General features: G+C 40.4%; 1 protein-coding gene across 7 annotated transcripts in view; it reads right to left on the bottom strand.

Moving 5' to 3' along the window:
* Window positions 1-15575, bottom strand: part of PPFIA2 (PTPRF interacting protein alpha 2) — a 212031-nt gene that overhangs the window by 81831 nt on the left and 114625 nt on the right. For all 7 annotated transcript variants that reach the window (XM_072146502.1, XM_072146496.1, XM_072146495.1 and 4 more), the window contains one exon: window positions 857-970. In XM_072146502.1, coding sequence (XP_072002603.1) covers window positions 857-970 — 114 coding nt within the window. The remainder of the gene's footprint in view (window positions 1-856; window positions 971-15575) is intronic.

Below are 15575 nucleotides of genomic sequence, written 5' to 3' on the forward strand. Positions count from 1 at the left end.
GATCGCTGTAAGGGAGATTGGGAGATGCCCTGATATAGAGCTGCACCCGATCTCCCAGAGAGGAGAGACTCCGTACTACTCTTACCTCTCCCCGATGTTCTACAAGTCCAGGACCTGCGGTGATGTCAGAATCATGTGACTGATCACATGCTTCTTACATCACCACAGGTCTCATACTGCCATGCTGCACTGGGACAGGGTAAGAAGAAGGGAAATGGGGGAAGTATGTGTGTGTATGTATATGTGTGTGTGGTTCTGTGTGAGTTTGTATAGGTGAGTTGAGTGTGTATAGGTGATGCAAAGTTGAGTGTGTATAGGTGAGCTGAGTGTGTATAGGTGTGATGAGTGTGTATAGGTGAGCTGAGTGTGTATGTGGATGGATGATGCAGTGTTGAATGTGTATGTGGATGGATGATGCAGAGTTGAGTGTGTATGTGGATGGATGATGCAGAGCTGAGTGTGTATGTGGATGGATGATGTAGTGTTGAGTGTGTATGTGGATGGATGATGCAGAGTTGAGTGTGATGTGGATGGATGATGCAGTGTTGAATGTGTATGTGGATGGATGATGCAGAGTTGAGTGTGTAAATGTATGTCTGTGTGTGCTGTGCTTTAGTGCGACCAACAGGGATATTTTAATTAAAAATATATTTTTCCTTTTTGGAAGCCTATATCTGGGGTGTGTCCTATAGTAAGAAGCGTCTTATAGTCCGAAAAATACGGTATATGACAATTGCTGGTCAACACTATGGTAGATGTGTCAGAAAATAAATTGTAGTTACCATTTAGTAGCCAATAGATAATAGATAACTTCAGGATTACATGTTTTTGTATACTGTATGTACATGGTGCTAACCTTATCATGAACCTTCTGTCCTTGGTCCATTCCTTCCATAGGCTCTTCATCTGTCGCTTCCCCAGTAACAATCTTTCTCTGAATATGAGCATTTTGTTCCCTTAAGGCAACAATCTGCAAGATGGAAATACATATATATTAATATCAAAGACATCATTTAAAAAACAAATCAAATTATAATAATAAACTATATGGTAGTGAAAACTGTTATCTCTCCTAAAAATCCTATTCCCCCATGTACAGATTTCCAGTTCCGGTAGACAGTAATCAGGTTACTACTCTTATAGGGATGAGTACTAAACTAAGGCTTGTTATTAGATCACAATTCCTGGTGAATTGTTATTTAAATGTAAGATGTTTCTCTTCTGTAAGCTTACATAATGTGTACTGGGTTCCTCTTTGTAGGTGTCTAAACATAATAATATTCCACTATATCTTTATTTTACCCCTATAAAAGTCAGACTTGTACTGGCCGTTGAATCTGGCCCAAGTGAACAGGTAAATCACATGGTAGGCCCATGAAAGACAATCATCTTGGCTATCTCACACATAAATATAACTGGCTACTATCTAGTATATGCTTAGTTATGCAGATTATTTTCATATAACTGCATTGCTACCGTTTAGCTCCAACAAAATCTAATTTTAATGTGTATTATTTTGAAGATCCCCCTTAAAAGGTGTATTCCAGGAATAGGCATAATTCATACTAAAATGGGTCATTAAGATATAAGCTCATATGTAATTAGCTGCTATTACATCATATCATATGTATTAATGTTGCTACCCTTAGCAGGAAAATGATGTGGACATACACTATAATGCTGCATTCACACGAACGTATTAAAACGGACATATATACGGCCATATATATGGGTAGCATATGGCCCCATTCAATGGGCACTACAGCCATTTATTTACATGGCCATATTGTCCAGCGTACCGTAAGCGAGCCATATAAAAATATAGAGCATGGCCTATTTTCTCCATTATTTTTGTTCACTATGCCCCATATAAGTCTATGGGAATGTATACAATACGGGTTGCATATGTGCTGCATATAGTTGTGCACGGTATGCTTCCGTATATAGGTGTAGTATCCGGAACCAGTGGGAGGTACATTCTGACAGGCAGCCAATAGTCAGCCATCCATCATATGCCAACATTACAGCCATGAGGAAGGACATATAGTGAGTTTGAAACGCGTTGCTGATTTGTGTTTTAAGCTGTTACGCATGAAATTTTGTGATATGACTATGGTCCGAAAATAAAGCATGGCGTTTAACTTTGAAATAACGGGTTAAAGTGTCCTGTTTGATGGATCTAAAAGAAACTTGAATTGTGAATATGGCTTTACTCCAGTTCAGGAGGGATCTACAGCACGGACCAACCTGCATGCTACAGATCGGGGAACAGACCTCTTTTTTCCTTTGTGACATTATTTGTCAGCAAGCTTTTTTATTATATGGATGCGGTACGGATATGGTGGCATACGTGCACATACGGATGAAAATCACATATATATGGATTCAAACAAAAAGTAAATACAGGATTGGAGAAACCACATTTGTGGAACAGGTTTCCCCTTGAAAATGAAATTCACCCATTCAGCTCATGTCTTTCACCTGTGAATTTAACAAAACAGCACTTAAAATCACCTCAAAACTGATTGCGATGCAGTTTTAACTGCGACTGCAACCTGAGCTATCAGGGAATGTGGGAACATGTTGTAATTGTTAGTATAATGATTGTTGCATCGCCAGGAGCAAACCAGTAAGAATGCAGTTACAAGACAAGAATCTAAGACGTACACAGCACTGATCACTGGGCACAGGCAGCTATGTTATCACTGCCTGCATCCTTTGTGCAATTCCTAAGCAATGCTGGCGGCGTCTGGGTCATAAGAAGAGTGTGGGAGTGACAAGGAGTCAGCTGCAGGGAGCAATGGTAGGTGAGTATTTACTTTTGCTGTGACTACTGTGACTCCCTTATCTGCTGTGGCCACCTATCTACTTGGGGGCATGTGCTGCGGCCACCTATCTACTCGGGGGCATGTGCTGCGGCCACCTATCTACTGGGGAACATGTGTTGTGACCACCGTTCTACTGGGGGTCATGTGCTGTGGCCACCTATCTACTGGGGGGGGCATGTGCTGTGACCACCTATCTACTGGGGTGGAGGGGCATGTGCATATTGTATGGCTCTCACTGAATTACATTTTAAAATATGTGGCGTTCATGGCTCTCAGCCAAAAAGGTTCCCAACCCCTGCGGTAGTGGACTGTGAGATATGGAGCATTAAAGGCAATAGTTCCAAACATCAATACCCTTTTGTGTAGCTGCATAAAGCTTTTATCACATGCAAATCATTATAAAGTAAAGCTAAAGTAAAAGTTAATAATTCAACAAACCTTAATGTTATTATGCACACAATACGAATTCTGTATTAAAATTTGACCCAAACATTTAATTTGAATGCAGATGGAGTCATTTATGTTAGTAATAATTTATATCTGATTTACACGCTAAGCTGTGTTACATATTGATACAAAATAATGGCATAATATCACAATATAAAGAACATTTCTTTTTCCAGTATTACTGTCATATACTAGAAGGAGTTCAGATGAAGGCTTAATGTGGAGTAGTGGATTAGAAGGCTTAAAGAAACACTGAATTATTACAATGTCTTACAAAAAATCCTTGCACTTCCTCTTTTAATGCCTCATTTTCTTTGATCCTATTTGGTATCATATTGCAAACAAAACTATGAGGAATACACGACATTGCCAAAAGTATGTGGAAACAGTATATGAGCACATTGAAAAGTCCATTCAATAACCATTGAAATTCATACAGAATTAGGACCTTGTGGACTTCCACTCTGCTGAGAGAGTCTGTGGGTATTTGTACCTATTCATCCAAAAATGTCTAATATTTTAGATTTTTTGATGGACAATATTTGTTTGGAACTGTATTACCAATTTATGATGGGTTGTGGTTTGAGGTATGTAAACACCACCCAAGTCTGGTCTAAACATCTATTTAAGGATTTTGCTTTCATCTGATCCTTGGGATATTGAAAAGCTAATTTGGGCCTAACGGGGTTTTCCCAGGAAAGAAAGTTCTCAAATTTTAATTTTCCTAGTGATTTTTACACAATAAAGATAATTTTCAACTCCTTACTTTACATTTTTACTCAGTTTGATTACTGTTTTAGCTCCTTAGTGATGGTCATTGTCAAATTCCAGAGTGTGGGCTGAGAGTCTCTAAGTCTCTGTAGCTTGTATATTTAGTATCCTCACACTGCAGCTTGCCGGCAGCAAATGTGTATGTGTATCTAGGAATGCAGGGTGGAGGGGACGATGCACAGAGAGACTGCAGTGAGCAGACGGGAGAAGACATTCATGAAAAGAATCAGCCGTAACCTGACCTTAGTCAGAAAATCTATAGTCGGATCCCGGAGCAACAGAAATTGTATATGCACATGAGTCTCAGGGGCACCAGGCTCCATTAACACTCATGGAATTTGTTGCACCTCAGACTCATTTGCATAATTTGAAAAGCCTTTATGTTTAAAAACTAAGGCATAAGAAGCTAAAAGAAAAGCAGCTCTTGCCAGAAGGGGCACACCCTAGTATGTCAGTGTGTGTGGTTTAGAATACTTCATCCTGGTGGTAGATTTCCTCTAAAAATGGACACCTATTATGTGAAGTGGGGGATTTATCTAGCTCTGGCCCCCTAGTATATCCTGCCTGGCATAGAATTGCACTATAACCTGTTCATAAACTAATCCAGGCTGTAGCAAAAATCTGTGGTTCAGAACTGCCCACTCCCTGGCTTGGCATGGCCCACTCTGTGCCCCATCGTGGAATTGCAGTGTTATTAAGGCTTGTACACCAATGCAAGCTCTGATAAATCCCCTGCAAAGGTACAGATGGTGAGTTCTTGTACAGATGCCTTATCTAGGGCCAGTCTAACACCAGTGAGTGCGGAGACCCTTCCTCTCAATAATAAGAATCAATGTATGAAAGAAGCTATTACCCTGTCCTTTGTCTTGCTCCTTTATCTGCCTGTAAAAAGAACTGGCTATAGAAAAAGTGGTCCACCTACTCCTCTAGAAGAAAGTATCCTTGGCAGAGTTGTAAACTCAACCCTATGCAATTTGCAAAAAAAAAAAGGAATAAGCGAACAATTACTGCCAAACTCCTATTTTATGTTCAGACCATTTCAAAGATTAGTGTTGGGTGAAAGGCATTGAATGTCTAAAATAGATATCATAAATCAGATATTTCTGCTCTGATAAATTATATGTCTCTAGTGACACCAAAATGTTTTCCATAATAAATGAACTTTATCCCTACTTTTTTCCCCGGCAAACTACTACAAATCCATAATGGTAGTTGGAATTCTACTTGGCATGGCTCATTTTTACTTCTTTATTAGTATTCCAGCCTGTATCTGCAAGTAAAATTATGTAAACTAACAGTGAAACATATTATACCCAGTGGGATGGAGTACCCCATAGGCAGATCTCATGCAATTAAAATGAGCCTACACTTTGATAAAAGGCATGCAGGCTACCTCGGGTTCCATATGATAATGACATTTATTCAAATTATTACATTCGGTGGCATTTGCAAAACTATTTTTTGCATAATACAAATTATATTAAAAAAAGCAGTTCAGTTGCTTGTATACGCAAAAGAAATCATGTTAGACTGTCTGAACACAGTGCTGCGATAAAAAAAACATACAATAGGGATGTTTGGTTTAACCGATCGTTGCCACAGCTCTTTTACAAAAGGGTGCCTCCAGCCATATGTAATACGGTAACCGTACTTTCCCTAGGTTCAGGTCACCTTCCTCTGTTAATCATTTTTACACACACTCAGGCTTGATCCATATGCAGGGTTTGACCACTTTATTGATTGCCTGTTTTGGGTCTCCTAAACCATAGAGACGTTGTTGGTGAATTGTACAGGGACTACTGCAGGAGTCCCTTTATTTTTTCTAGGGCTTCACTGTTATTAGACATTTGTACTGTTGTGGGAATTGTTTACTTATGGCTGAATGTGGATCGGCTTACCTTGCCTTGATCCACTCGTTGTTCTTGCATGTGTGTCTTCACACTTTTTAATGGTTTTTAAACTTTCTTGATGTATGTTATTTGGACCATGACTCCTTAATAAAATTTGTAAGTACTTTATGCTAATGCATACTAGCTTTTTCTTTTTCTTTGCTGTACAGCTCTTTTACAAAAGACATACTTTTTTATTTCTCCATTCTTTCCATTTCCAATGGGGCTTGTTTTCTGCAGGATGAGTTTCACCTGCTGGTTGCACCTTTTAATATTTTGTGTAATGAACCCAGTATCCCATGATAGTGTATGATTTTACTACAAGGTACATCCTTGTCATTACAAAACTCTAAGGGTGCATTCACACACGGTCCGCCGTGTGCTGGAGAGGAGGAAGAGGTGGCCCCTCCGCTCTCCATAGGAAATAGTGGCGCACAGCCGCATCCCAGGGAAAAGATAGAGCAGGGGTAGGGAACCTATGGCTCGGGAGCCATATGTGGCTCTTTTGATGGCTGCATCTGGCTCTCAAAGTCATTGATTAATCATTGATTAATAGTGTTCGGCAGTGTGTACATCTAAGACACACATAGCGATGACCACTGGATGCAGACAGGGATGTTACCGCTGCCTGCATCCTTTGTGTGACCAAGGTGCCATCGCCGCACCATTGCTTAGGTGACTGCGCCTGTGTCATAGAGTAGAGCAGCATCCACTCCTCTCTACACACCATTGCCTAAGCATCGATGGCAGTGGCACCTGGGTCATAGAGAAAAGTGCGGGAGTGATGAGAAGCTGCTGAAGGGAGAGCAGGTAGGTGAGTATTCCCTTTTGTTTGCTGTGACTATTGGGGGCATATGTTGGAGCTACCTATCTACTGGGAACAAGTATGTGCTGGCACTACCTATCTACTGGGAGGTATTTGCTGTGGCTACCTATCTACTGGGGCCATGTGCTCTGATTTCCTATCTATCTTGGGCATGTGCTGTGGCTACCTATCTAATGGGGAGCATGTGCTGTGGCAACCTATCTACTGGGGAGAATGTGCTGCGGCTACCTATCTACTGGGGAGAATGTGCTGCGACTACCTATCTACTGGGGAGCATGTGCAGGCGACTACCTATCTACTGGGGAGCATGTGCAGGCGACTACCTATCTACTGGGGAGCATGTGCAGGCGACTACCTATCTACTGGGGGGTCATGTGCTGTGGCTACCTATCTACTGAAGGCATGTGCCTGGGCTACCTTCTGCTGGGGGTATGTGCTGGGGCTAACTATCTACTGGGGGAATGTGCTATGACTACCCATCTACTGGGGGGCATGTGTTGTGGCTACCTATTTACTAGCAGGCATGTGCCTGGGCTACCTTTCTGCTGGGGGTATGTGCTGGGGGGCCATGTACTGTGGCTACCTATCTACTGGGGGACATGTGCCGTGGCTACCTATTTACTGGGAGACATGTGCATATTGTATGGCTCTCACAGAATTACAATTAAAATATGTGGTCTCCATGGCTCTCTCAGCCAAAAAGGTTCCTGACCCCTGAGATAGAGCATGTTCTATCTTTTCCATGTGTGGCACTGTACTGCCGCCGTGCCGCCATTGCCGTCTATGGGGACGTATATGTGGCTGCAGATTTGCGGCCGCATGTATGTCCCCGCAGACAGAGGTGTGAATGAACCCTTAATCTGTAGTGAAAAATTGCAGCAAATCTGTGGTTATGGGTTGTTTGTCATAAAAGACAACATAGTACAACAAATTCTAGAACACTGCAATAGAAACAGGATTACATAAATGTCCAACTATACGTGTTAAAGCAAGCTATTTGGCTTAAGCAAAAAAAATAAGGCATCTTAAAAATACAGTATAAAGAACTGCATTCTATGTTATGTAACTGCTGAATAAAAAGATCTTGTAGCAAAAACTGCAGAAGGACAAGAGGATTTCCTTTTGTTCGGTTATTTATCAGCTGAACAGGTTCGAAGAATCCTTCTCACATCAATTCTCTATATGGATGTAGAATCTTCACTTCAATGTGCGAATCAGAATTTAAAATATTTGGAATTTATCCATATGGAAGCGTAACGGCATGACGTAGCACGCAAGTCATGCCGCACGGCTCCCCTCATCTGCTGTCTCCGCGGCAACCAGTGCAAGGAGGGAAGACCGCGTGACACGAACGCTGAAGCTGGCCCGCATGCAGGAAAAGCCCCTCTGTCGGACAGATGGCTACACTGGAGGGTGGATGCCTCTAGCATAAGAGGTAGGAGCCGACAGTGGAACTGCAGAGGTCGGAGGAGCGACGCGATTGCGGTGAGCGGGGCCGAGGGTCCATCATCTAATGTGGAAGGAGCTGCAGCGGTGATACCAATAACAGGAGGTGGAGGCAACTAGTGGATGACGTCCTGGAGGAATAGCATTACCTGGAGCTTCAGCATTCTTCAAAAGTTGATGATATAGGATGGACCCGTAGATCCTGGAAGCCGGTAGAAGAGGCGGGATTGGTGAGATAAACCCATATGTTACCCTAGTTGGAAATGTTGGTAAACTAACTTCTCACTAACTGATGGCTTGGTACTCAGTTTTTTTTTGGATCACCTTTATTAACTACTACTAACTATTAGGGATTATGCTCGCTACCATTGCTACTACTAACTAACTGCTTGCTAGTCTATGGATAAGTCTATTACTGAGGAAAAGCCGAGATTTGGATAACCTTGTCTAGCCACTACTAATTGTCATTACCACTGTTATTACTACTAACTGTTTGGACTAAGGAGGAGTCTATGTTGGTAGAAGAGATGAGAAACTTCCCCTAACTTCTATTAACTAACTGCCACTATCACTGCTTCTATTAACTAACTGCTTGCCAGACATTGGGGAAAAAGTGTGTTGGCTGAGGAACTTTTCTATGAGATCTGAGAATTTAAAATATTTCTTTATTACTTTAGATACAGCCGAATTCCAACATAGCTGAATATGACTTCCAAGCTTATTGAAGAAATCTATTGATGTAAATCCTCAGCCAATTATGTTGCTGTACAACTGACAAAACAATGTCTTGTGATTTGTCTTGTAAAATATCCATCATACTAGAAGTAACAAAAAAGTCTCGCAAAATACACACCAGATCGAAAAACTAAAATACATGTGTCAAAAAATCTATCCAATGATGCCACACTTGGCCCCCTACCCAAACCCCCTGGTAGTGGGGGGTACTTTAAAATCTTAAATGTTAACCCACATTTTTTTTATTTTATATTTCTAGAGATGTCCCTAGTACTGAACATTTTTACCCATTTTAATTGTTAGTGGTTACAGCGCAATATGTCAATGAAAATGACTGGAATCATAGATTTAATCAATGTAATTATTTGACAAGTAGATTTTTTGTTTTTTGATCCAATGCGTATTTTGCTAGATATTCCACAGTCCCGACCTTTTTGTTACACCCTGTATAAATAATTTGGGAGAATGTGCTCTTAGCTCAACAAATATGCTCAACATTTTAGTTATACCAGAGGCAATGTAGCAGATTTATAAAGGCTTGTACACCAATTTTCTGCACATCCTAGAATTGTAACTATTCACCCCCCTTACACCAACGCAGTACAAAATAAATTACTAAAGAATATTACATATTTTATTATTAGGACTTTAAAGTTAACCTACCACCACAGATCTACCTATTAAGGTAAGGTAAAGTGGCAGCTTCCTCTAATAAATAGTAGTAAAGCCCTTTTTAGGGCTAATTCTTTCATGGCCTAGAACTTTTATAAATTTAATTCCCCCGATATGCAAAGTTCCTAAAGAGGCTACTGGTGCATGGAGTGGCAGGAGCTGAGGCTACACGGCCCAGCTACTCCATGCCCCAGTAGCCTCTTGCATTCCGCCTACCAGCTTTACAGACGAGTGCACGCAGCTCCTCGTAGCTGTGCGCTAAAGATGGATTGGTAGGCAGAAAGCAAGAGGCTACGGGGGCGTGGAGTAGCCGTGCCATGTAGCCTTAGCTCTGGTTACTCCACGTCCCAGTAGCCTCTTTAGGAAATTTTCATATTGGGGGAATTAAAATTTATAAAAGTTCTTTTTCCTGTTTTAGCTCCTATCACTCATTGATGGTCAGTGTAAAATTCCAGAGTGGGGGCGTGGACTGGGCAGTATACTGAGCGTGTTCTTTTTATTACAAGGCCTTTTTAATTTCTACTCTTGTGAGTATTACTAATAAAATAATTTTAAGGATCTGAAAAGTACTGCACCATCTTTCTTTTCTTTTCTCTTCCTAAACGGATTAGCAATTAGAAGAAGGAACGAAGAAAGTGGAATGAAAAGCGGAAGAACAAGTTCCCGGGTGGGAAGAATTAGGAGTAGCACAGAGGCTACGAGCCACCTCAGGAATCTCCAGGAGGGACGCCATGCCGAGACATCGTACCTCACATGAGGATTTTTCATGCCCTATGCATACAACGCTTAGGACATTGGGTATGGACTAAGGACTGTCCCCGTGAGTACCAAAAACTTTTGATCGGAAAGGTACTGCGTTTTTCTTAAATTTGGAGTGGATGAACGTAGAGGCGGAGGATCAATTAATTTTGTATTTACAAACACTGTTTTTTTTGGATCTTTTAACCTGTATCCTCCTTGCGCCGTTCTCTCCATTCGTTTGTGAGTAAGGGTAATCTGATTATTGTTTTTTATCCTGTCGCACCTGTGGAGCGACCTGGTTGCTCCCCACCGCAGCAAGACCATCCCGCTTTTGCGTCCACTTAGACTTTGCTCCCGGGTTGTGGCTAGTATCTTTACCCCCCGCGGTGGTCCAGGTAGTCCACAGACTTTAGCCCCAGAGACTCTTACCGCACCCCAGGGCATGACACTGTGAAATGCTGTATTTTTGTTAATAACAGTGAATTAGAGAATTTGTTATTTTGTTATCCTTTGTGGGACTACCCCTTTAAAGGGGTTGTCTAGATACAGCAAATACATGTGTATATGATAAAAAGTTAACTTCAAACAAAACTCAGACCATATGTGCAATCCAAACAATCTTCTTTATATATACTTGGATGACAAAGACTACAATAGCATATATACATCACCAAATCCTGGCTTGATATGCATAAGTCCATATAAAGTCCACACTAGGGATTCCTGGCTTCCACTGAGGCGCCGAACGCCTAGTGTGTCCTACAAAACTGGCGGAGTTGATAATCAATGGATTGCTCTGAGATCTAACTGTTTAATCTGTCGGATTGAGAAGTTAACTCAGACCAAATTTTGCTACACTATTTGTAGGGAGGTGTTGGGACTTTCTCCTATGGCCGGAGGCTCCTTCGATAAGTATAAGAGCTGAGATCCTTGCGCTTTTTTAATAGCAATGCATCACAGATAAATGCCAAGCCCTTATTTAGAATACAGCACAGTATATGCAACAAAGTAAGTGACACAGGAACCTGTGTATGGTTAATGTGGACGATAACAAATTCTGCTGTAGGAAAAAAACTTCTGGAATGAACATTCTGATTAATAGTCCAAACATAAACATAATACTCTGCTGACCACTGCAATCTTTTAAAATACAAAGGATTAAAATGAATCTAGTTGGAGAAGTCTTTAATACTCAAATGTCCTACATTTCTTCATATTGGATATTTGGTTTTCAACCTATTTAGCCAGTGATACTACTAAATTACTGTTACATATTCAGAGGCATATTCAACAAATGAGACAAAGAGAAATAGACTGTCAGGATGTTTTAAAGCACCATACAGTTATACAATAAAAGTAGTGATATATATGGTTTATCCTTAAAGGAAATCTACCATCAGGAATCTACTTTTTGAAGTAGTTTTGAAGTACTGGGGGCGGGGAGTAGTCCCTGTATGCTTTGGAGCGAAGGCTACTGCCTTCCCCAAGTAGCCCCTGCAGATCCGCCTACCTTTTATGTTCTTCAGGCGAATAGCTACTGGGGGCGAGAAGTAGCCTTCTCCTTGGAGATAACAGGGTTATTTGCCGCCCCCAGTAGCTCCCGCAATGTATTTGCATATCAATATAATTTACTTTATTTTATGGAAAGCTAAATAAAAGAATTAGAAAAAAAAGGGTTTAGGGAAAGTGCAGGGAGGGGGAATTTACCTCAGGAACTACTTCAGAGAGTAGATTCCCGAGGTAGATTTCCTTTAAGTATTGCTGATAATGATATAGATATTGGACCTCAATTTCCTCAAAAAACACTGCCTCTGTGACCCATCTTATGTTCCTTCAATCCTGCCCCACTTTGTAATGTAAATTAAAGCCCCCTTGTTCAAAAAATGTATTTTACCTCATCAGCTGCCATTCCTGTCTATAAAATGGCCAGAGATAGAGGGTCATATGTTCCTAACTGTCCATGACAACTGATGAGCAAGCAGTTGTGGTTCATTTTTCATCTTGACCAGAGACCCCTTCTTCCCCGGTAACACTTGGAATCAGTGGTGGCCAGTGGTGACTTTTCAATATCTTGGTTAGTCCTAGCAGTTGTCCTTTGTCCTTAAATTAATGGGGATAGAAAACCATTGCTTTCTGGGTCAGCAATACCTATGGATTACTCTTTCATGGCTGTCTATTAGACATCTAATAAAATAGAATAAAATGGGAATTTCCAATAGTAGTGGTTTAGGCCTTATACACAACCAAGAAAAAACATAGGGCAGATGCCTTACACCACATTTATCAAGACTTAAGACAGCCTTCAAACACTGTTAACACTGCTATAGCAAAAGTGGCTTGATTTCGCTAGAAAAGAGGCACATACAAAAATAAATGCACCCAAATTTTGGAGGATTTTTCTACTGTCAATTAAGCCAACTAATAAGAGGTGAAAAGTTAGACTAGAAAGTAAACAGTTAAACTGCACCAAATTTATCGTTCAACATCAGTTACACTGTGGTGCAGCGTAAGACTGTCTAACTCTGCATTGCCTTTTGCCCCATAATATCTGTCAAACATTAGAAATGTATAATGTATTCAGAAGCACAGATGTCTTTTCAAACATTCCAATATATAGTGAGGAAAATAACGTGAAAGATGGTTACAACTTGTACCAGATTATAAAGCTGCAATAAAATATCATAATTAAAACCAGTAAGAACAAGAGATACAAGAACATATGTTTTCCAACTGATGCCTGCTACCACTATTATGCCTATAGCTGTTTTTGATTTATTTCAGCTTCAATGCACTGAAAGCTTTATTCAAAGTTCTGCCCACTTGTGGGAGCACCAAATGCTTTACCATTCTAGTTTGAAAAATTGTATTTTAGGTAAAACTGAAAGAAGCTTCAGGCATTATGTAATCAGAACACAACATGATCTCTTTGCGGGGAAGATTAAACAGAGACAGTGCTCTGTATAATAGCCATTCTCCTGCTGGAGATAATGCTGGCACACTGGCAGTGTCAGCAGTATCTGCAGTTCGAGTATGATCGTCCAAATGCCAGAACTCACTAATAATTAGGACATGTATACTCGTCCATCCTAAATGTTTGCACAATCTTTTCTATTTGTTTTCCTACTCGAGCAGGGATGGAGGTTTTTGTGTGCAAAAATGTGTGACTTTTTGCAGCTGTTACACAAAATTTCAAACTTTTTAAAAATGTCAACAACTGTGTTCAAGATATAAATCAGGCGCACCAGTGGAAAACTCTGCCGTAAATAAGGGCAAGAATATAACCTGTCCAATCTTTTGAGGTGTGGCCGCCTGTCTATGATGTTTTTGCGGCTAGCTCACAGCTGCCATTTGCAGATGCACTGAGCCTAAAAAGTATTTCTACATACACATAATCAAGACTGGTGACATTTCTTTTTAGTTATGGAACTTAATGGATTAAGGAGTTCAATACAGATGTGTGAGGGCTACAGTACCATTATAAATAGCAAAAGCATAATGGAAGCAAAACTTGCTAACTATTTGTTTAATGCACGGTAATTTTTCTTGAATCTATAAAATAACAGATTGCAAGAGCAGTGCTGTGAACTTAGTCTTATTAGACTACATTTTGTAACCATTTTCCATGCACTACCAATAGCGTGTTATCTCTCCAGTGTACAAAGCAATTGAGTTTAGAAGCTTAAGCTCCAGCGCATTTGTCCATAAATAAACTTTTATCTTCTTTTTAATTCAATCTCTTCCCTCCTTGGAAGGATTTTTGACCTGAAGAAGACATGATTCTAATGCTATAACAGGTTATCTCGTCCTTTCAATAAAATTTACAGAAACACCTGATAGAAACTTACTATTTAGCTCCATCAGTCTGTCTATACCTGTGTCTTTCCTCTCACACTCAGGTCTAATGTAAAGTGATACTTTTGAGAGCTGCAAGAGTTAGAATTTCCCAAGATAGACTCAGCAGAGCTTTTAGTTTTAATGTCACTGTAACTGGAGAAGGAAAAAAGCCTTGCACATGGAAATATAAGTATTGTATTTGATAAAACTTTTTTGTATTTCTATATAGTTTGTAGAAACGATATTGAAAATATAGGAAACAATTAAAAACTGTGTGTTATTAAGCCTTGAAAGGCGACATTTTGTGAAATAAGTGCGTCACATATACTTTCTCTTTTCCCCACGACTCTCTAGGTATCAAAGGCTAAAGCTTTTCTGGTAAAAAAAAAAAAGGACCCGAACAAGTCCACTCTTTTACGGCAGTCAAGTACAGATGGACATTACTATGCCAATCACAAGATGTACTACATTTTTAGATCCATCTCTATTTCCTCCATTCAAGGCTTCATTTTTTGGAAAGAGTGGAAAAAGGCTAGAAAAAGTATCCATTGCTCTGGAAGACCGGAAATGATTTAGAAACTTTTAATTCAATGGGCACTGTATAATAGTTAATAGAAGATATTTATGATACTATTTGTGACAGAATGAATGTTCTAAACAATACTCGTGTATAAGAGTTTTTGAGAGGAAACTCATCAATGGGCAGTTTGTGTTACAAAATAACACGGCGACTATGTTAGGACTTTATCTTAATCAATTCAACCACTGGTATGAGTTGAATCTGGTAAAATACTGGAACTGATGGAATGACCACCTTAGTAGCCATAGCAGCCGAAATGGGGCCCTTATATATAGGGGCCCGGACAGGGAATTCAGTGGCTGCCAACTCTGCCTGTGTCTGTAGGATTGCAGCTACCAGCTGGACTGCAGGGATAAATGGAGTGGTAAGTTTTTTATCATTTTTTTTTTAATTTGACTGCAAGAAAGTGTTGGAAGGGGGCCATGGGTGGGCTACAGATAAAGATCGGAAGGGAGACACAGGGTGAAAGGACGACCTAAAGAAGGACAAAATGTGTATGGGGGGATCTGAAGAAAAGTTGGTACAAGTTGTGGGGCTACAGAAAGGAGGACATAAATGTGGGGGCTACAGATAGGGCAACATAATTTGGGGGCCACAGAAAAGGGACCATAAGTTGGAGGAGGCATATTAAAGAACAGGAAAAGAAGTGTAGATTCCTGTAGAAATAGAGCCTCCTTCTCAGGATAATACCATTTAGTGTCAGAGGAAATGGAAGGCAGCTGGAGCAGCCTGTGTCTCAATCTCCTCATGCATTTTTCATCTCCTCCACACTCCAGTCCAGGTCTCCCCGCCCCTTCCCACTTCCT

This window comes from Engystomops pustulosus, chromosome 4 (assembly GCF_040894005.1).
Source record: "Engystomops pustulosus chromosome 4, aEngPut4.maternal, whole genome shotgun sequence".
In the NCBI taxonomy this organism is placed as follows: domain Eukaryota; kingdom Metazoa; phylum Chordata; class Amphibia; order Anura; family Leptodactylidae; genus Engystomops; species Engystomops pustulosus.